Source organism: Megascapheus bottae, chromosome 1 (genome assembly GCF_031878675.1).
Source record: "Megascapheus bottae isolate mThoBot1 chromosome 1, mThoBot2.hap1, whole genome shotgun sequence".
Classification (NCBI taxonomy): domain Eukaryota; kingdom Metazoa; phylum Chordata; class Mammalia; order Rodentia; family Geomyidae; genus Megascapheus; species Megascapheus bottae.
Window position 1 is genome coordinate 1,236,942 of NC_143509.1, and position 19,516 is coordinate 1,256,457.

Sequence of the window (19,516 nt, forward strand, 5' to 3'; positions counted from 1 at the left end):
CCATCCCTGAAGCTCTGGTCTCTCCCCAGCTTCCCCCACGCCACCAGCCAGACACTGCTGGCCAAGTTCAAGCAGCAGCACGAGGACAACAAGTACTTCCTGGGCACCCCAGTCTTAGAGCCTGCCTTTATCATCCAGCACTTTGCAGGCAAAGTCAAGTACCAGATCAAGGTACGAGGCCGGCCGCCCACGCCACAGGCAGGCTGGGGGCCGCGGGGCGCTGCCCACGTGTCAGCCTGGCACTGGGAGAGGGTTTGGGGTTCATGGCCAGGCCCTTGCTCTCAGGGATGGTCCCTGCCTCCCAGTCCTGCACTAGCCCTTGGACTCCTGGGAGTGACGCCCTTCTGCCCGCAGGACTTCCGGGAGAAGAACATGGACTACATGCGACCAGACATTGTGGCGCTCCTGCGGGGCAGTGACAGCTCTTACGTGCGGGAGCTCATTGGCATGGACCCCGTCGCCGTCTTCCGCTGGGCCGTGCTGCGGGCTGCCATCCGGGCCATGGCCGTGCTGCGGGAGGCCGGGCGCCTGCGCGCGGAGAGAGCCGAGAAGGCGGCAGGTGGGGCAGCTCCCACCATTGCGCTTGGCATGCACATTTCCCAGCTTCTGCAGGTTTCACAGCTTTCCATTCCCGTAGACAGCAGCTCCAGAGGTCCTCCAGTGAGGACCCCACAGACAGCAGAGTCACCATTCCCATCACCCCACAGACTCCACCACCCCTCTGTGCCATGGCAGGGCCGGTACTTGTCATGAAAGTACTGGCTAGTCTACATGGCTCGTGGATTAAGCACAAGAAAAGGCATCGGAGGGCCTGGCCCCCATCTCAGTCAACAGCCCTGGCAGAGGGGCTCGTGCCGGTAATCCCAAGTTCATGAGCGGCCACAGGTTGAAGGATTGTGATCCAGGGCTGGAGTCAGAGGAAAAATACAAGACCATATCTGGAGAACAGCTAAAGCACCAAGAAATGGAAAGACGAGTGGTGGGGCTTAGGAGGTAGAGCACTTGCTTAGTAATCATGAGATGCTGAGTTCAGATTCCAGTAGTGACAAAAAAAAGAAAAAATTATGACAAGCAGCCAGGCACTTGTGTTGTAATCCTAGCAACTGAGGAGAATGAGATCTGAGAATCATAGTACAAAGCTAGCTCAAGAAAAAAAAAGTCCCTGTCCCTGTAAGACCTTTTTTTTTTTCCTTTTTGGTGGGTTGTAGGGCTTGCATTCAGCCTGGGCACTGTCCCTTAGCTCTCCAGGCCAAAGCTACCCACCCTACCCTTGAGCCAAGCCCCACTTCCTGTTTTCTAGAGGTTAATTGGAGATAAGAGTCTCAGATCCTGGGGCCAGGAGTTTGGCCTAGTGGTTGAAGTGCTTGCCTAGCATGCATGAAGACCCGGGTTCGATTCCTTGGTACCACATACATAGAAAAAAGCCGGAAGTGGTGCTGAGGCTCAAGTGGTAGAGCTCTATCCTTGAGAAAGTCCAAGGACAGTGCTCAGGCCCTGAGCTCAAGCCCAGGACTGGCAAAAAAAAAAAAAAAAGAGTCTCAGATCCTTTTGTGCCCGGACTGGCTTTGAACCTTGATCCTCAGATCTCAGCCTCCTGAGTAGGTAGGATTACAGGTGTGAGCCACCGCGCTCAGCTCCCTGTAAGACTCTTATCTCCAGTTAGCTACCAGTAAACCAGAAGTGGCTCAGAGTGGTAAAGGGCTTAGCCTTTAGCATAAAACACTCAGGGACAGGCCCCGAGTTCAAGCCTTACAACCTACACCTACTAAAATCCTAGTCCTGTGTACTTGGGAGAGTGAGGCAGGAAGATCATGAGTTCAAGCTCAGCCCTGGCAGAAATAGTGGTGAGAGCACTTGCCTAGAGTGCACTGGGCGCCGAGCACATGTGGTTATTCTGAGTAGTCAGCAGGGTCATTCTGGCTGTCTGCTGAGAAGTCAGGGCCGTGGGACTCCATGAGGACTTCACGGACAGTGTCTTCTCTGTCCCCAGCAGAGGCCAGCAGTCCTGGTCCCCAATGCCATGGAGAGCTGCCCAGAGGAGCCAGCACCCCATCGGAGAAGCTGTACCGGTGAGCAAGACCCTGATTTGTCCAAACCAAAGCTGTTAAATAGAGTGGCCCCAGTGAACACCATAAATCCCGCTCGTACCCAAGTTGCCCCTAGCAAACCACCCAGCAGCCTTTGCACCAAACAGACCAGAGCACAGCAGCAGTGGTAGCTGCTGGTCTGCATCCAGGACAGGCCTGGGGTGCTGCCACTGTTGGGAAGGTCGTGCACGAGGAGTCCAGCAGCACTGATGGCTGGACCTCTGGTCCCTCTTCCCAGCTCTGCCGTGCCCAGTGGCTGCTGAGCATGTGCAGGAGCTGGCCATGGGGACTGGAGCAGATGAGGAAGGCAGGCAGGTGCCAAGGCCCTGGGGCTGTCCAGTCCTGGACTCCTTGTATTCTCAAGGGTCACAAATTCCCAGGGGGAGTCCCCAGGTTGTCATCACCTTGAAAATGAAAATTAGTTCATATTCAGGCTCTTTGTAAAAAAAAAAAAAAAAAAGCTTCAGGTTGTCATAGAAGTGTATGGATGAGTGAGAGCTGGCCGGGAGTCAGGTGACCATCCGTGGTTCCTCTGGGGGCCCAGTGTAACATCTCGTTTAGAAGGGCGTGCGTGTTCTGAGACACACCCCTCACCCCAGTATTCCAGAGGCTAAGGCAAGAGAATCAGTTCTGGGCCATCCTGGCTACATAGCAAGATCTTGTCTCCAAAAAGAGAAAACAATAATTGACTTCTTTTTTGGGGGAGGGGGGGGTCAATCCTGGGGCTTGAACTCTGGGCCTGGGAGCTGTCCCTGAGCTCTTCAGCTCAAGGCTACCGCCCTACCCCTGAGCCACAGTACCCCTTCTGGTTTTGTAGAAGTTAATTGGAGATAAGAGTCTCATGTTCTGGGCCGGGAGTTTGGCCTAGTGGTAGAGTGCCTGCCTAGCATGCATGAAGACCCGGGTTCGATTCCTCGGTACCACATACATAGAAAAAAGCCGGAAGTGGTGCTGAGGCTCAAGTGGTAGAGCTCTGGCCTTGAGAAAGCCCAAGGACAGTGCTCAGGCCCTGAGCTCAAGCCCAGGACTGGCAAAAAAAAAAAAAAAGTCTCATATTCTTCAGTGCCTGGCTGGCTTTGAACCTGGATCCTCTGATCTCAGCCTCCTGAGTAGCTAGGATGACAGGCACGAGCCACCTCGACCTGCAGTCATTGACAAAAGACCACACTCCTCTGCGTGCCTCTGGTGGTCGGTGACCTCAGACATGGCGTAGGGCCCCCAGGCCTGGCCCCAGCGCCCCGCCCAGCATGAGGAGTGGGTGAACATTACTGGGCTTCTCCTTGCAGATGTTCTATGCTAGATTTCTCATTTGACCGCTCTGAGGAGTTCGATGTGAACACTTTTGAGGAAATCATTGCTTTCTGTGAAAGCAAGAAGTAAGTAGAAGACAGGGCTTTTCCTGCCAAGACCAGGGAGGCACAGCGAGAGAGCCACTTGCCCCAGCCACTCAGGGCAGCGTCCAGCGCTAGCACACTGATCAGCCGTCCGGAGTTGGGGGGAGGGGGAGGGGGCGGAAGCCTGCAGACAGGGCTGTGGCACTGAGCACTCTGGGCTGCGTTTACTCTGTGCCTCCCTGGAATGGAGGTAAGTGTGTCCAGGCACTGGCATGGTGCACGGAACACAGGTGCGGGGCTACTGGTGGAAGCTTCCTCCAGGCCAGCTGTCCAGAGCTTAAACACGCTTTTCCACTCCCGACACGCCGTGAGGGCCCGGCCTGGCAGCGCGGGCAAGGCTCAGTGGTCCAGTGCTTGCCTAGCACACACCAGACCCTAGGTTCTGTCCCCCAGAAGCATCAGCATCACCACCGCCAGGCAGACTTGAGTCACCCTAGCCACCTGTGAAGTCGAGGTTGCTGTGGGAGGCCATCTCAGCTGGTGGCTGGGCGACTTGGCCAGCACCTGTCATCCCAGCCACACAGGGAAGTGCAGCCCGGCGCCAGTGGGTCACACCTGACATCCCAGCTACTCAGGAGGCTGAGATCACTGTTCAAAGCCAGGCCAGCCAGGAAAGTCCATTTGACTCCTATCCAATGAGCAACTAGAAAACCAGAGGCAGCACTGTGGCTCTCGTAGCAGAGCTCTAGCCTTGTGCTCTAAATTTTAGGGACAGCGCCCAGGCCATGAGTTTAACCCCATGACTAAGGGGGGGTGGGGTGGGGAAAAACTGCATAGAAAGAGCTGGAGTGGCTGGGAGGGTGCCTAGTGGTAGAGTGCTCGCCTAGCATGCATGAAGCTCTGGATTCAATCCCTCAGTACCACATACACAGAAAAAGCAGGGAGTGGAGCTGGAGGGCAAGTGGTAGAGTGCTAGCCTTGAGCAAACAGCAGCTCAGGGACAGTGCCCGGGCCCTGAGTTCTAGCCCCATGGCTGGCACAAAAGAAAGAGAAAGAAAAAGAAAAAGAGCTGGAGTTTGTAGCTTAAGTGATGGGGTACCTGCCTGGCAAGCACAAGGCCCTGATCCTCCCACCATCTCTCTGGATACCTCTTTTTTCTTGGGCCGGCGGTTCAGCCTCAGCACTGCCTGCTTCTGTCTTTGCGGGTACGGAGCTCGCCCGTCCCCTCAGTCACCACACTGCGGCGTTGCCAATTATCCCTCCTCCTGAGGCCTCTGCTCTTCTCCAGAGCACTGGCTGGGGTCTCCCAACCCCAAATAGTAAGGCCCTTTTTAGCAACCCAGGATGCTCTTTGGAGCTCTGTCCCCAGGACTCGGGACAGGGGCCTGCTTGGAGGAGGCGCCCGCATGTTTCAGCCGTGGTGGCTGGGGACACCGGGATCCGCCCTGGGGACCAGGTGGCGGGCTGCGAACTCTGCCTGTCTTCTCTCTGACACTGGATCCCTTCCTGCCCACAGTGATTTGTATAATCAAACCATCCAGAGCATCAAAGCCCTGCCCTGGCAGGGCGAGGACCCCCGTAGGCTCCTCCAGTCCCTCAGCCGGCTCCAGAAACCACCCCGCACCTTCATCCTGTGAGTCTGGGTCCTGCTGCCGGCCGCCAGCCTCCTGCCATGCCCTGCCCACAGCCTTCGCTCCCCTCCGGCCAGCCTTCTCACCCTGAGGCCGTCCCCCTGTCTCCCCCACCCCCCCACCTTGATGCTGGGGACACATTCCAGCCGCCAGTCCCCTCCCCCCTGCCCAGTGCAGCTTGTGGGAGGAAGGGGTACAGCCCTCCACACCCCAGCAGAGCTTGCCCTCCCCCTCCCCCGCGGGTGGCCAGAGGACTCCTTGTGACCTAAGCACTCTCAGGATGCAGGTCTGTGTGACCAGACACCTCCACCAAACACTGTGGGTCTCCTGACCACAGGCTGGACAGCAGCTCTTGCCCACACAAGAATTTTGTTCTCTCCTATCCAAAGCTGGGGTGGAGCCTCTAATGGAGGTTGGTCTCAAAGGTCTTCCCGCCCCCCCTCCCAGGGGCTGAGGTCCGGGTGGACGCCACTGCGCCCCGCACGGACGCAGTTTGTTACATTCATCTCTTAACCACGGGTTCAGATGCAGCCAGAGCCTCCCATCACCGCCCTCGGCTCACCTCCCTCCCTCCCAGATGGACGTCCCTCTCTTCCCTGTCTGTGGTGTCGGGCAGTAACTAGCCCGCAGGCTGGCTCAGTGACTTGGTGGCTGGGGCTGGCCGGTGAGCTGTTGCTACTGATTGGCCTTTCCCCTTTGGTCTGCACTGCTCTGCAGAGTACCAGGGTGGTCCACACTGTCACCAGCACTCAGGAGGCTAAGGCAGGAGGACTGGACGTTCCAGGCCAGTGTGCACTGCATAGTGAGACCCTGTCTCGCAAAACAGTCCACCCAAGCCACGTGTGGTGGCCCACACCTGTCATCCCAGCTACTCAGGACTGAGATCTGAGGATTGCGGTTCGAAGCCAGCCTAGGCGTTAAAGTCCATGAGACTCTCATCTCTAATGAACCACTAAAAAAAACTACAAGTGGCACTGTGTCTCAAGTGGTAGAGCACGAGCCTTGAGCTGAAGAGTTCAGAGACAGCGCCCAGACCCAGAGTTTAAGCCCCACAACTGACAAAAAAAAAACGAGGTCCATTCAGTAAGAACTCCAGAGCTGCCTGTCGGCCTTGGACTAAAGATCCTACTTGTTTTCTCCTGCTGGGAATGCAGAAGTAACTGCTTCAAGCCCAGACGCACCAAGGTGAGCTTCAAGAGCTCCTGAGCGGCCCCATGTAACCGTGTGGCCTCAGAACTTCCCACTGGCAGGCGAGAGTTACCCTGCCTTGTTTTATTTATTATTTTTTTCTTTGTGGTGCTTGAGCTGGAATCCAGAGCTTGGGCTTGCTGGATGGGACCTCTACCACCACACCACGCTCCCTGCCCTGTTTCACCTTGGTTGTTTTTGAAATAGGGTCTCACGGTTTGGGCTAGGCCGGCCTCAGACCGTGATCCTCAACCTCCACTGTCTCAGGTAGCTGGGACCACAGGCACCCATCACACCTGGCTCACTGAAAGTAGGGATCTTGCTAAGCCTTTGCCCAGGCTGGCCTCACGCCACCACCCTCACCATCCCCGCTTGTCCACTTGCTGGGGTCACAGGCGAGAACTGCCGTGCCTGGCCTTCTGGGCTAGTTATTTTTTGACACCTGTCTGCTGTTCTGACTCTGGAGATTGCTGAGCATTCTCCTTACCCCAGAGCCCCAGACCCAGGTCCTGCCTCATGTCCACTTAGCCGCTGCCCCCAAGGGGCAGAGCTGGGCTTTGAAGAGGCGCTGATAGCCACGATACTGCACTTTGGCGCCCGTTCACTCTCCTGTCCTCTCTCTCTCTCCCCCTCCTCTCTCTCTCTCTGTCTGTCTTGTGTGGCTGTCGTGATCTAACCCACCAGGCGTGGCTTGCTGGACTAACCCACCCCACTCACCACGCTCCTGTTTTCACAATCCCGTTTTTACTGTTTTGACAGGAAGAGTAAAGGTATCAAACAAAAGCAGATCATTCCTAAGGTAAAGGCGGCGAGAACATGGTGTGGGGGGCGCGGGGGGGCTCAGATTGCAGTCGCTTCCTTCGTTCCTTCCCCAAACAGACCCCTTTCCTGTGGCTGGCATCAGGGTGCCAGTATACACATAATGTGGTCAGGCAAACAGACAAGCCCAGGGGCTGTCAGGACAGTGGGGAGCCACGGATCCCTTGTTACCCTGTGTGCATTAGTCCATAGGATAGGAGGGGACCAGGTCCGTCTTGGGGGCTCTTCCCCATTTTTGTGGTTCTGCAGTGATGGGCCCGTCCACAGCCATCCATGTGCTCTGGTCACATCTGTAGTGGCTGGTGTCAGCTTAGAGCCCTCATCCTCCACACAGCTCCCTGTCGTCTGCCTGACAGGCAACGTGCCCACCTGTAACCCCATCCCTGGGAAGCTGGGACAGAAACTTTGTAAGTTCCAGGCCAGCCTGTGTTGCATACCTAGTGTGACTCTAACTTAAGCTACATCGTTAGACTGCCTCAGAATTTAAAAAAAAAAGTCTGGGGCTGGAGGCTCAGCTGCCTGGCAAATTCCAAGCCTTGAGTTCAAAAATCATGGGCCGGGAGTGTGGCCTGGTGGTAGAGTGCTTGCCTAGCATGCAGGAAGGCCCGGGTTCGATTCCTCAGTACCACATACATAGAAAAAAGTGGTGCTGAGGCTCAAGTGGTAGAGCTCTAGCCTTAAGAAAGCCCAAGGACAGTGCTCAGGCCCCGAGTTCAAGCCCAGGACTGGCAAACAAACCAATAACAACAACAACAAAAATAATCAGTGAAGGGAGAATTTTAAACATTCTTTTCAATGTCCCCTGTCTAAAATTCTTAGAACCAGAAGCCTCCCAGGTGTGGGGTTTTGCCGAGACCCAGTTTCCTGTGTGAACCATCTTACGGTGTTGAGCCACCCCCTGTGGCACACAGCTCGTCCTCAGAAAATTTCCCTTGGTGGGGCATGCAGTTCCTCCTGGAGTCCAGCACTCTAGAAGCTGGGGCAGGAGGCCAGGGCAGGAGGGGCGGCGGTGCCAGGCTTACACGGGAGGCTCCCGCAGGGCGGCAGGCATCGGTGGCCCTGTCCCGGGACCCGCCATGGCAGGGAACGCCCAGTGGGCAGTACACGGGCCACAAGAGAGGCCATGTGCCATCCCACCGTCCTGAGGACGGTGCACAGCCCACCCCACACGTGCGGTGGAGAGCAGGCCCGACCCCCGTGTCCATCCTAGAACCTGCTGGACTCCAAGTCCCTGAAGCTGATCATCAGCATGACCCTGCACGACCGCACCACCAAGTCCCTGCTGCACCTGCACAAGAAGAAGAAGCCGCCCAGCATCAGTGCCCAGTTCCAGGTGGGCACTGGCTCTACCCGGGGCCCCCGAGCCGCAGGAAGGCTGTGAGCCATGGTGATCGGCCTTGGTTCACACCACCACTGCCACTTGCTGTCCTTAAGTCACGCGTCCCTCATCTCCCTGGCGGTGGGGACCAAGTGGCTCTGCACGTGGGGTGCCCCCAGCCCTCCTATCCTGGATAGGGGCACCCCCTGCGGCCTGGCTCACCCACATCCCCCTTCGTGCAGACATCCCTTAACAAGCTGCTGGAGGCCCTGGGCCAGGCCGAGCCCTTCTTCATCCGCTGCATCCGCTCCAACGCCGAGAAGGTGGGTGGCTGGCTGGCGTCGGGGGCGGAGGGCACCCCGTATCCTCAGTCTCTGGGGACAGGGCGGGAGAGGAGTTACGTGTCTGGTGGGTGGGGGGCTGCCCTTCAGAGATCCCCCAGAACAGCCAGGGTGGAGAGCATGCAAGGCCAAGGCCTTGTTCCACGCACGGCGGGAGCTGAGCTCCAGCCCGAGTCCATTATGAAAGAGCTCTCAGGTGGCCGGTGACTTTGAAGCTAGCCTGGGTCAAAGAGCAAGACCCCATCTCAGAAACAGGAGCAAAGAGAAAGACAAAGGTGCTGCGGCCTGTCTGGGGTAGGGTGGTGGCCGCCAGGCTCCTACACTGCTCGTGGTCCCTGTCCCCGTCCGCCTGCGCTCTGACCCCGCGCTGTGCCCTTGCAGAAGGAGCTGTGCTTCGATGAGGAGCTGGTCCTGCAGCAGCTGCGCTACACGGGCATGTTGGAGACCGTGCGGATCCGCCGCTCCGGCTACAGCGCCAAGTACACCTTCCAGGTAGACGGGCCTGCCCGTGGCTCCGCCCTCAGCCCCCAGGCATGCCTGGGGGGTGGAAGGAGGGGCAGGTTCTGCCTCAGTGTCCCCTTTGCTGGCTGGAAGCCCACTCCAACCCCTTTCTCGGCCCTCACCCAGGAATTCACCGAGCAGTTCCAGGTTCTGCTGCCCAAGAACGCCCAGCCCTGCAGAGAGGTCATTGCCACGCTGCTGGAGAGGATGGCGGTGGACAAGAGGAACTACCAGATTGGAAGGACCAAGGTCAGCAGAGCCTTGGAGCCCCTGGCTCCTACCCTAGCAGAGTGCAGGGAGCATCCCTCGCGGTGCTGACCTGAGCCAGTCTCCTATAGCCACCACTCACGAGAACTTTCATCTCAGAGGCTCCATTTGTAACAGGTGCCACCACCGCCACACTGTCACAGCAAACCATGCTCTGGCAGCCAGCCTTTAGGTGACCACCCAGCCAGACAAGTGTACATTTCCTGTTGCCTCCTGCAGGCGTTTGTGGGGCAGGGAGTCTTGTTTGCTTTATATTTTTCCAGTAGGGGATGGAAGCAGGGCCTTAGACCACGTGTCTGTCTCCACACACGGTCCACACATGGTCACCACGGCAACATCCCCTAGTCCACTCACCATTGGCGTGGTGGCGAAACAGAATGTGGTCTGTGGGTCCATGGAAGGCCACTGCGAGGGAGTGTTATTCTACCATCCGAAATTCTGCACACAGTTAGGTACAATGGCTCACACCGGTAATCCTATTCAAGAGGCTGAGATCTGAGGATCCCAGTTCAAAGCCAGCCTAGGCACTAAAGACTGTGAGACTCTTATCTCCAATTAACCTCTAGAAAACTGGAAGTGGCGCTGTGGCTCAGGGGGTAGGATTTGAGCTGAAGAGCTCAGGGACTACGCTCAGGCCCAGAGTTCAAGCCCCACAACCAACCACAGAAAAGGAATTCTGCACAACTGCAGCCCTGGTGACCTGGCCAGCGTGGCCCTGCATGGCGGCTGAGGCAGAGGCCTCAGGGCCCTCGGCCCAGGACTGGGCTGACCCACGGCCACATCACGTCCTCAGCAAGGGGGCCGAGGCAGCAGGGAGCTGGGTCTTCTTGTGGGAATGAAAGAACGTTCTGGAACCAGGCAGGCAGGGATGGGAACAACCTGCAGGAGTGCCTGGGGTTGGGCCACGCTCTGACCCCATCCTGCATGCCCACAGGTCTTCCTGAAGGAGACTGTGCGGCAGGCACTGCAGGAGACACTGCACCGGGAAGTCCTGCGAAAGATCCTGCTGCTGCAGAGCTGGTTCCGCACGGCCCTGGAGCGGCGCCGCTTCCTGCGGGCCCGGCACGCGGCCCTGGTGGTGCAGGCGCACTGGCGCGCTCGACAGGCCCGTCGGGCCCGAGCCCAAGCCCGTGCCGCAGTCGTGCTGCAGGCTGCCTGGCGAGGGTTCCTCCAGCGCAGGGCCTTCTGTCGGCGCCGGCAGAGCGTGATCCGCCTGCAGAGCCTGTGCCGGGGCCACCTGCAACGTCGCAGGTGAGCTGTCCCCAGGGGTGACCACACCCCACAGGACCACGGGCATCCGGCCCTGGTTTGGGTCGTGGTTTCTGGCTGGCCTGGAACTCCATCCTCCTTCCTCCGCCTGCCCCGTGGCTGGGAGTACAGGCATGCAACACCGTGCCTGTCCTCCGGAAGCATCACCCAGGGACCTCGCGTGGAGGCTCTGGCGGGGTGGGGGGCAGTGCTGGATCTCCCTGACGGGGGTGTGTGGACATCAGTCTCTGCTCCTTTTTCCTCCCGCCAGCTTCAGCCAGATGATCTTAGAGAAGAGGGCAGCAGAGGAGCGAGAGCAGGAGGCCCGGGAGGCCTCCATGGAGGAGGCTGCTGAGGAGGGGACAGGCCCTGTGGCCCAGGAGGCTGCTGAGGAGGGTACAGGCCCTGTGGCCCAGGGGACTGCTGAGGAGGGGACAGGCCCTGTGGCCCAGCAGGCCTTGCAGCAGCTGGCAGCCGAGGCCCTGGCCTGGCAGGGTGAGGCGTCCCCAGCCGAGCCCCCACCCCCTGCGAAGGACGTGGCCTACCAGAGAAGCATTTCATCGGAAAGCCAGGACAAAGCCCCCAGCAGCCGGGAGAAGCGAGAGTCCCGCCGGCAGCGAGGGCTGGAGCACGTGGAGCTCCAGAACAAACACAGCCAGCTCTGCAAGGAGGAGAGCACCCCCCAAGGACCTTCTGGAAGGGCTGTCCTGGAGCTGGGGGATAGCCTCCTGGAGGACAGAACTGAGGTCACGGATGAAACCACTCCGGAAGTGGTGACAGAGACCAAGGACAGCGTCCACGCGAGGAGGGAGCTCCGAGAGAAGCCTCCGGTCCCCCTGGACGCCACGGCCTCCAGAGAAGCGGAGGTGCCCCCTGCCGAGAGCCTGAGGCCCCTTCCCCCACAGCGGCCAGCCACCCTGACCCTGGACAGCACTGCGGCCCCCCTCGTGCCCAGCAGCACTCACGAAGCCGCCAAGGACAAGGCCGAGAGTCCCAGTGGCCCCACCCACATCCAGCGGTACCAGCACCCTGACTCCGAGCACTTGGCCGCAGCTGTGGAGCAATGGCGGGGCAAGAAGCTGGGGGCCAGCGGGCCCAGCTCCATGCTGAGCCAGTCCTTAGACCTCAGTGACAGGCACCGGTCCTCGGGGGCCGCCATCACGCCCACAGAGTAAGTCCCTGTCCTCTGCCTCGCATGTGGTGAGCATGCCACGCCACAGCCGGCCCCCCACCCCAGGGCCCCACCAGCCGCCAAGCTCCTGGGAGTCACAGGCCTGGCATGGCACCCCCAGGCCTCAGGGTCCTCACCAACAAATGGGGTTCACGGTAGTCACCTGTGGGTAAGAAAAAGCTGACTGCCTGACCTAAGTGAGCACATCTCAGTGCCCCAGCCTCTTCCCCTGCCCTGCCGGAGGCCTACTGGGTGGTGAGTGGGTAGAGAAGTAGAAGATGGAAGGGAGGGAGGGGTTGATAGAGGGGTGGGAGGAAAGAGTAGCAGGGGGGGGGCAGATGTAGGCGGACATAGTGACAGGAGGGCCACAGTAAGGTAGCTGGGAGACAGACAGGTGGACAGACACAGTGATGGAGGAGGGGCTGGGCTGTGCGCTGTAACACAGTGGAGAGACGCCAGAGCAGATGCGTGGCGCTGCTTCACCTGTGTCTTGGGGCTTTCTCTGCACTCCAGGGAGTCCTACAGCACCCTGGCTGCCTCCCACCCAGGCCAAGAAACACCCTTCCCTCCCTCCCAGGAGAGCCAGCGCCATCCCGCGCAGAGCCACCCCACCTGGGAGTGCAGGGCTGGGGGCTAACGCAAGTGTCTGTGATCCTGCAGGGAGAGGCGCGTCTCCTTGTCCACGAATGACATCTCCAAGCTGTCTCCCGCCAAGGCTCAGGTGAGGCCCAGTTCTACCAGAGCGAGACGGTGGGGGGGAGGGGGGGGGAAGCCGAGGAGTAGCGCAGGCTCACGTCTGCAGTCCTGACACTCCACAGGCCAAGTTAGAAAGATCAAGAGGAGCTGGGCATCAGCGGCTCTCAACTGTCTACTTAGGAAGTTGAGATCTGAGGATCGAGGTTCAAAGTCAACCCAGGCAGGAAAGCCTGTGAGACAGATCTCTAGCACACTCCTCAGAAAAGGCTGGAAGTGGAGCCATGCCCTAAAGTGGTTGAGGGTGAGCCTTACACAAAAGCTCTCGACAGCTCCCAGTCTCAGAGTTCAAGACTGGCAAAAAGAAAAAAAGATGACGACACCCAGTTCTCCCCAACCACTGGCGAAGGAAAAAAAAAAGGAAGGGAAGCGAGGAATGGAGCTGGTAGGTGGAGTGTGAGGTGCAGGCCGCCGCAGGCCCCTCTTTCTCACCGGCCCGCTCCCTGTACTCATTGCTTGTAGTCGTCTGTCGAAACTGATGGGGAGCCAAGCACCAAGAAGGCTGCAATCTGCAAGAAGAAGTCGGGTGACCCGTCCGCAGGCCCTGAGGCCGGGCTGTCCCCAGGCACCCAGGTGGACTCTAAGTAAGGCTCTGGGGTCACCCGTGGAGGTACAGATGGGCAGATCTGGTTTCTAGCGGCATCCCATCCTATCCCCCACGGAGGAGAGAGGAGATGTCATTTCCCATTTTACTTCTAGTGCTGGCATGCTAGGAACTGTACACCCTTATCTAGTTCCCCTTTTTTAAAACCAGGCTAAGTCTTTGCTCAGTCCTTGCTTGATACGACTAGGCTGTCCATGGCTTAAAGGAAAATACTTCACAGAGCTAGGCCCAGGCCTGCTGGCGCACATCTGCAGTCCCAGCCACTTGAGAGGTTGAAACAGTAAGCTCTCTTGAGGCCAAGAGCTCAAAACCAGCCCGGGCCATATGGCAAGATCCAGTCCAGGAAGAAAGAGAAACAAAAGAAATCACTCTTTTTTTCTTTTCTCCCCAGATCCACATTTAAAAGACTTTTCCTGCATAAGACCAAGGACAAAAAATACAGCCTGGATGTGGAGGAGATGGACGATGTGGCCTCGGGACCGGCTGTTCTGGAAGCCGCTGTGAAGAAGAATCTAGAAGGTCTGTCGACAGAGAGCCTCAAGGCTGAGCCCTGGGCACAGGGCTTGGCGTGGGGATTTCTGGCCCCAGATGGAGGCTTGTAGCTGGAGTGCAGGTTGCCTGTCTCTGACTGGGCCCCCATCTGACCAGAGCCCTTCCCTGAACTGCCTCCCCTCACCCTGTGACCCTGTGACAGCTCCCTCCAGCCAGCAGCCCCGGCCCACAGGTGAGAGACACAGCAAGGAGGCTGGAGGCAAAGGGAAAAAGAGCCGGAACCTCAAGATCGGCAAGATCACTGTGTCCGAGAGGTGGCGGGAGTCCGTGTACCGCAAGATCACCAACGCCAACGAGCTCAAGTACCTGGACGAGTTCCTGCTCAACAAGGTAAGCGGCTGGCCTGGGCTCGGAGCGGGAGCCGGGGCCTGACTGGAGGAGGCAGGCCCCACTGAGAGCGCCTGTCTCTCCTCCCAGATCAACGACCTGCGCTCCCAGAAGACCCCCATCGAGAGCCTGTTCATCGAAGCCACGGAGACGTTCAGGAGCAACATCAAAACCATGTACTCCGTCCCTGTAGGTGCCCTCCGCCCCTGTAGGTGCCCTCCACCCCTGCAGGCCCCCCTCCTGCAGGCTCAGCCGAGCTGACACCTTGCATTCCTTCAGAATGGCAAGATCCATGTGGGCTACAAGGACCTGATGGAGAACTACCAGATCATTGTCAACAACCTGGCCACCGAGCGGGGCCAGAAGGACACTAACCTGGTCCTCAACCTCTTCCAGTCCCTGCTGGATGAGTTCACGCGTGGCTGCACCAAGAGTGACTTTGAGCCTAAAGTGAGTGCTTCCACTCCGGCCACACCCACCCCTAAGGACACGCCCACCCTCTTCCCCACTCCCTGAGCCAGCCACACCTACTTACAGCACCTCACCCTCCTGGCCCCACCTCCCTGCCATGGCCTTGCCCCCCCCCCATGCCTCTCCTCTGTCCACACAAAACCCCACACAGTGCCGCTTTTCCGCCCCAAGCGTTTTCAGTGGGAGGGCTTTGGGGTGCCAGATGTGGGAGGGCTCCTGGGGGTCCCCTGGTCACCAGGCAGACCTCATTCTTGTATGTCTTAAGCAGGGCAAAGCTCAGAAGAAGAAGCGGAAGCAGGAGCGTGCTGTGAGTAGTTGTGTTTGTGGGTGTGTGTACACACGTGTATGTCCATGCGTGTGTGCGGGTGTGCAGGCACGTGTGCCCGCGGGCTTGCATGCAGTGTGAATTGCCTCCCACAAGACTCCAGGGGGGCGGTGCGGTGGAGCCCGCTCAGCCCCGCCCCTGCCCTTGCCCTGCAGGTCCAAGAGCACAACGGGCACGTGTTTGCCAGCTACCAGGTGAGCATCCCACAGTCATGCGAGCAGTGTCTCTCCTACATCTGGCTCATGGACAAGGCGCTGCTGTGCAGCGGTAAGTGCCCTCAGCCCTGCCTGACCTCCCCCTAACCCACCATGATGCACAGGGCTCCCTGGGGCGGGGGGGGGGGGGCAGGCCTCAGACTCCAGGGGTCTCCAACACACCCATGGTGTCCCCATGACCTCCCAGCATGCAAGATGACCTGCCACAAGAAGTGTGTGCACAAGATTCCAAGCCACTGCTCCTACATGAGTGGGAGGAAGGTGAGTGCCCAGCCTGGCGCGTCAGCTCGCAGGGGGCGGTGGGCACTGGCAGACACAGTAGGGGTAGGGGTGGGGTTCTTACGCAGAATTGGGATTGTGTCCCTTTGACACAAGGAGATGAGGTTCCAGTGAGGGGTGCAGCAGCGTTGGGAGCGTTGAGGGGGGCTCGGGCTGGGGAGCCCTCCTCCACTCAGCCAGGGAGAGGCCCCTGCAGGCTGTGCCCCCGCCCAGGCTCCCCAACAGTGTGCAGAGGGCAAGGCCCCTAGGGCCCCACGGCTGCTCAGTCGGCCCAGGCCTCACCCCTTGTCCTGCCACATTAGGCCGAGCCCGGCACCGAGCCCGGCCACTTCGGTGTATGTGTGGGCAGCCTGATCAGTGACAAAGCCTCCGTGCCTGTGGTGCTGGAAAAGCTTCTGGAACACGTGGAAATGCACGGCCTGTACACCGAGGGTCTCTACCGCAAGTCAGGGGCCGCCAACCGGACAAGGGAGCTCCGGCAGGCACTGCAGACAGGTGGGCACAGGGGCCCGTGGCCAGGCTCCCAGGTGGCTGTGGGCCTGTGTGCCACTCACCCGGCCTCGCCCGGCCTCACCCTGCAGACCCAGCCGCCGTGAAGCTGGAGGACTTCCCCATCCACGCCATCACGGGCGTCCTGAAGCAGTGGCTGCGGGAGCTGCCCGAGCCGCTCATGACCTTTGCACAGTATGGCGACTTCCTGCGAGCTGTGGGTGAGTGGGGTCCAGCAGGGCTTGTGGGACAGCGGGGGGGGGGGGGGGGGGGGGGGGGGGGGGGTGTACAGCCCGGAGGGCCTGGGGTCATGGCCTTTTCCCTGCAGAGCTGCCAGAGAAGCAAGAGCAGCTAGCCGCTATCTACGCCGTCCTGGAGCACCTGCCTGAGGCCAACCACACGGCCCTGGAGCGGCTCGTCTTCCACCTGGTCAAGCAAGTGCCCCGCGGCCCCGGGCTAGACCCCCAGACCCCCATGTCCGTGCCCCTGGGGTCCTCCCCCAGCGCCCCTGCCCCTAACGGTCTGGCCACACAGGGTGGCCCTGCTGGAGGACGTGAACCGCATGTCGCCCGGGGCCCTGGCCATCATCTTTGCACCCTGCCTGCTGCGATGCCCCGACACCTCAGACCCGCTGACCAGCATGAAGGACGTGCTCAAGATCACCACGTGAGGGCCTTCCCTCCCCCCCCACCCCACCCCCACCCCAAAGACCAGCCGGCGCCTTCTGTGTCATAGACCCCCCCTCCAGCCCCACCAACGCGTGACTGGCGCAGGGCCACCGCGGGTGGTGACCCAGTTCCTCCCGTGCGTGCCCACAGGTGCGTGGAGATGCTGATCAAGGAGCAGATGCGGAAGTACAGGGTGAAGATGGAGGAGATCAGCCAGCTGGAGGCGGCGGAGACCATTGCCTTCCGCAGGCTCTCCCTGCTGCGGCAGAACGCGGTGAGCGCTGGGGGCGGGGCCTCTGGTGGGCGTGGGGCTGGGGCGGGGCTGAGGTGCAGGGGGGCGGTGCAGGGGGGGTATAGGCTGGGGGCGGGGCCTCTGGTGGGCTGGGGCGGGGCTGAGGTGCAGGGGGGGTTACGGGCTGGGGGCGGGGCCTCTGGTGGGCGGGGGCGGGGCTGAGGTGCAGGGGGGGCGGTGCAGGGGGGGGGGTATAGGCTGGGGGCGGGGCCTCAGAGACTGGCATGTGGCTAGGCGTTGGGGGTGGCACTTCCGGACCTCCTTTTCCGGGTTGTCCCGCCCCCAGCTTCACCCAGGGCGCAGGGTGTGGGGCCTCCCGACCGCCCCTCGTCTTGACCGAAAGACGGCTCGGGGCCTGTCCCGGGGGCGGGGGGCGGCCAGCCTGGGCCTCACCCCGGGAAGATGCCCCCCGCGCGGGCAGCCGGCCCAGCCGCTCATTCACCCTGTGCTCGTCTCTCCCCCAGCCCTGGCCTTTCAAACTGGGTTTCTCGTCTCCCTATGAGGGGGTCCTGGTATGTACGCGCTCGGTGGCCGGTGCATGTCTCCCGAGCGGTGCCCGCCGCGGGTTCTAACCTCCCGGAAGTGCATGCTGGGGCGGCCCCACCTCCGAGCTGAGGGCCACTAACCAGGACATGGCCACGGGGTCCTAGAGGACCCGGCCTGTGCCCCGCCAGTCACCCCAAGCCTCCCTTGCAGACCCGGAGCCCCAAGGACCAGGCCGGCCCCGGTGGCCCCGAGGAGCTGCAGGCGCTGCATGAAGAGGAGGCGGCCGGCGGCGACGAGGACCGCGAGAAGGAGATCCTCATGGAGCGGATCCAGTCCATCAAGGAGGAGAAGCAAGTGCCCCTTCCAACCCGTCCCGTCCCCTCCTCATCCCTCCGCCTGGCCGTTGGGGGGCTCCGCGGGCGGGGCCCCGGCGGGAGCGGCCTTACCGAGCTGGCCCTGTCTGCAGGGAGGACATCACGTACCGGCTGCCCGAGCTGGACCCGCGGGGCTCCGACGAGGAGAACGCGGACTCGGAGACGTCGGCCAGCACGGAGAGCCTGCTGGAGGAGCGCGCGGCGCGGGTGGCCGAAGAAGGTCAGTATTAAGGTGGGTCCGCTTCTGCTTCCCGCCCGGAGCGCTGCGCCCGCGCCCGACGCTGCCTAACCTGCGTCCGTCTCCGAAGGGCCCCCCGCGCCCCTGCGTCCTGGCCCCACGGAGCCCGCGCCCCCGCGCCACCGGCCCGCGTCCTTCGCCACAGTGCGCGTGAAGATGCCGCGGAGGACCCCGGTCATGCCCACCGCCAACATCAAGCTCCCGCCGGGGCTCTGCGCGCACCTGCGGGGCCCCGTTGCCCCAGTGCGGCGCCGCGAGCCCCCCGCGCGCCGCCCGGACCACGTGCGCTCAGTGTACGCCGCACCCGGGCCCCACCTGCCCGCCCAGGGCATGCTGGAGCCTCTGGGCGAGGACACCACGCCCGCCGGCGCCCGCCGGAGGTACTCGGACCCCCCTGTGTACTGCCTGCCCCCCAGCGCCAGCCCGGCCCACGGCTGAGGCTGCCTGGCGCCCAGAAGGATCCAGAAGGGAGCGGCCAGCGCAAGGCGGCGTCCAGCCTCCTCTCCGTGGGCCGCCACCGTCGTCCTTGGTTTACGTATCAAGCCGTATCAAGCCATACCCGCCTTAACCGGAGACCAAACTTTTTATACTATGACAAACTTGCATTAACGCTGTGCGTCTGCGAGTCACCTGGACACGCGCGCCCGTGCCAGGCCCCACGCAGGCCACGCACCAGAGCTTTGGACTAGCGGGCCGCCAGTCAACCAGCGTTCCTGGAGTCGTGGCCTGGGCGGTGGCTCGGGTGGGGGCATTGGCCAAGCCCAGACACAGATCAGGGGCCCCGGGCTTGGCCCCGCCTGGAGGAAGGCTGCCCCGCAGAGGAGTGAAATAAAGAAGTGCCTGAGAGGCGCGCGCAGATCCTTGCCCGGCCAGCTCCGTCCTTCCCCTGGCCCGGGAGTGCGGCCGGCTTCTCCCCAACACCTGGGCCCTGCCAGCCCCGGAGGCTACCGGCGGGTCAGTCGGGCCAGGCTCGCCTTCAACCCAGGAGTTGGGGCCATGGCGCGCCCCGAGCCCAGGAGAAACCATCCATCCAGTGTCGGGCCTGCCCTGAGAGCAAGCCCCAGGACGGGGCAAAGCAGGGCCTGTCACCCCGCTCCTCAGGCTGGGTCCTGGGGTCTGCAGTGCCACGTGGTGTCCCCAGCTGCCCAGGAAGATGAGCTAGCGGGGGGTTAGAGGGAGACCCCGAGCTCAGATCTCCCACATGTCTCCAGCGCACATGTCCCCAGCGGGCCTGGTCCCCGCCACCGCCAGGCAGCACGACAGGGTCTGCCCGGTCACAGCCGCCCCCGTGCCACGCCAAAGTGCGGGCTCTGACCACTGAGGATGGCGCGCGAGGCCCTCGAGGCGGCTGGCCGAGGGCCCTGCCCGGAGCAGTGCGCCTCCCTTGGGTTCCAGGGCCCCGTGAGGCGCGGGGAGGGGAGGCTGCCCCGTGACGGCGCCATGCAGGGCGCCACGGTGTCCCCGGGGGCGACTCTGCCCAGCCCCACAGGCCAAAGACCCCAAGTCCAGACTGCAGGTGGTGGCCAGGCCTGGGGCCG

The 19,516-nt window shown here is 61.2% G+C and overlaps 1 protein-coding gene across 7 annotated transcripts in view; it reads left to right on the plus strand.

The window, feature by feature from the left end:
- Myo9b (myosin IXB) overlaps nucleotides 1–18,520 on the plus strand; it is a 62,856-nt gene extending 44,336 nt beyond the window's left edge. Inside the window, exons 12-41 of one of the 7 annotated variants that reach the window (XM_090335124.1) lie at nucleotides 30–171; nucleotides 355–559; nucleotides 1,991–2,069; nucleotides 3,374–3,463; nucleotides 4,938–5,054; nucleotides 7,000–7,039; nucleotides 8,270–8,392; nucleotides 8,620–8,700; nucleotides 9,100–9,210; nucleotides 9,346–9,468; nucleotides 10,421–10,737; nucleotides 11,006–11,905; nucleotides 12,566–12,626; nucleotides 13,121–13,242; nucleotides 13,654–13,781; nucleotides 13,957–14,144; nucleotides 14,232–14,330; nucleotides 14,421–14,591; nucleotides 14,881–14,919; nucleotides 15,093–15,204; nucleotides 15,340–15,413; nucleotides 15,734–15,926; nucleotides 16,013–16,141; nucleotides 16,249–16,354; nucleotides 16,455–16,586; nucleotides 16,739–16,862; nucleotides 17,345–17,392; nucleotides 17,577–17,720; nucleotides 17,837–17,960; nucleotides 18,049–18,520. In XM_090335124.1, coding sequence (XP_090191250.1) covers nucleotides 30–171; nucleotides 355–559; nucleotides 1,991–2,069; nucleotides 3,374–3,463; nucleotides 4,938–5,054; nucleotides 7,000–7,039; nucleotides 8,270–8,392; nucleotides 8,620–8,700; nucleotides 9,100–9,210; nucleotides 9,346–9,468; nucleotides 10,421–10,737; nucleotides 11,006–11,905; nucleotides 12,566–12,626; nucleotides 13,121–13,242; nucleotides 13,654–13,781; nucleotides 13,957–14,144; nucleotides 14,232–14,330; nucleotides 14,421–14,591; nucleotides 14,881–14,919; nucleotides 15,093–15,204; nucleotides 15,340–15,413; nucleotides 15,734–15,926; nucleotides 16,013–16,141; nucleotides 16,249–16,354; nucleotides 16,455–16,586; nucleotides 16,739–16,862; nucleotides 17,345–17,392; nucleotides 17,577–17,720; nucleotides 17,837–17,960; nucleotides 18,049–18,416 — 4,690 coding nt within the window. In that variant the 3' untranslated portion in view covers nucleotides 18,417–18,520. Of the gene's footprint in view, nucleotides 1–29; nucleotides 172–354; nucleotides 560–1,990; nucleotides 2,070–3,373; nucleotides 3,464–4,937; nucleotides 5,055–6,999; nucleotides 7,040–8,269; nucleotides 8,393–8,619; nucleotides 8,701–9,099; nucleotides 9,211–9,345; nucleotides 9,469–10,420; nucleotides 10,738–11,005; nucleotides 11,906–12,565; nucleotides 12,627–13,120; nucleotides 13,243–13,653; nucleotides 13,782–13,956; nucleotides 14,145–14,231; nucleotides 14,331–14,420; nucleotides 14,592–14,880; nucleotides 14,920–15,092; nucleotides 15,205–15,339; nucleotides 15,414–15,733; nucleotides 15,927–16,012; nucleotides 16,142–16,248; nucleotides 16,355–16,454; nucleotides 16,587–16,738; nucleotides 16,863–17,344; nucleotides 17,393–17,576; nucleotides 17,973–18,048 lie in introns of all 7 variants that reach the window. The other 6 variants (XM_090335073.1, XM_090335082.1, XM_090335090.1 and 3 more) reach the window with 6 other exon arrangements.
- Nucleotides 18,521–19,516: the final 996 nt, after the last annotated feature.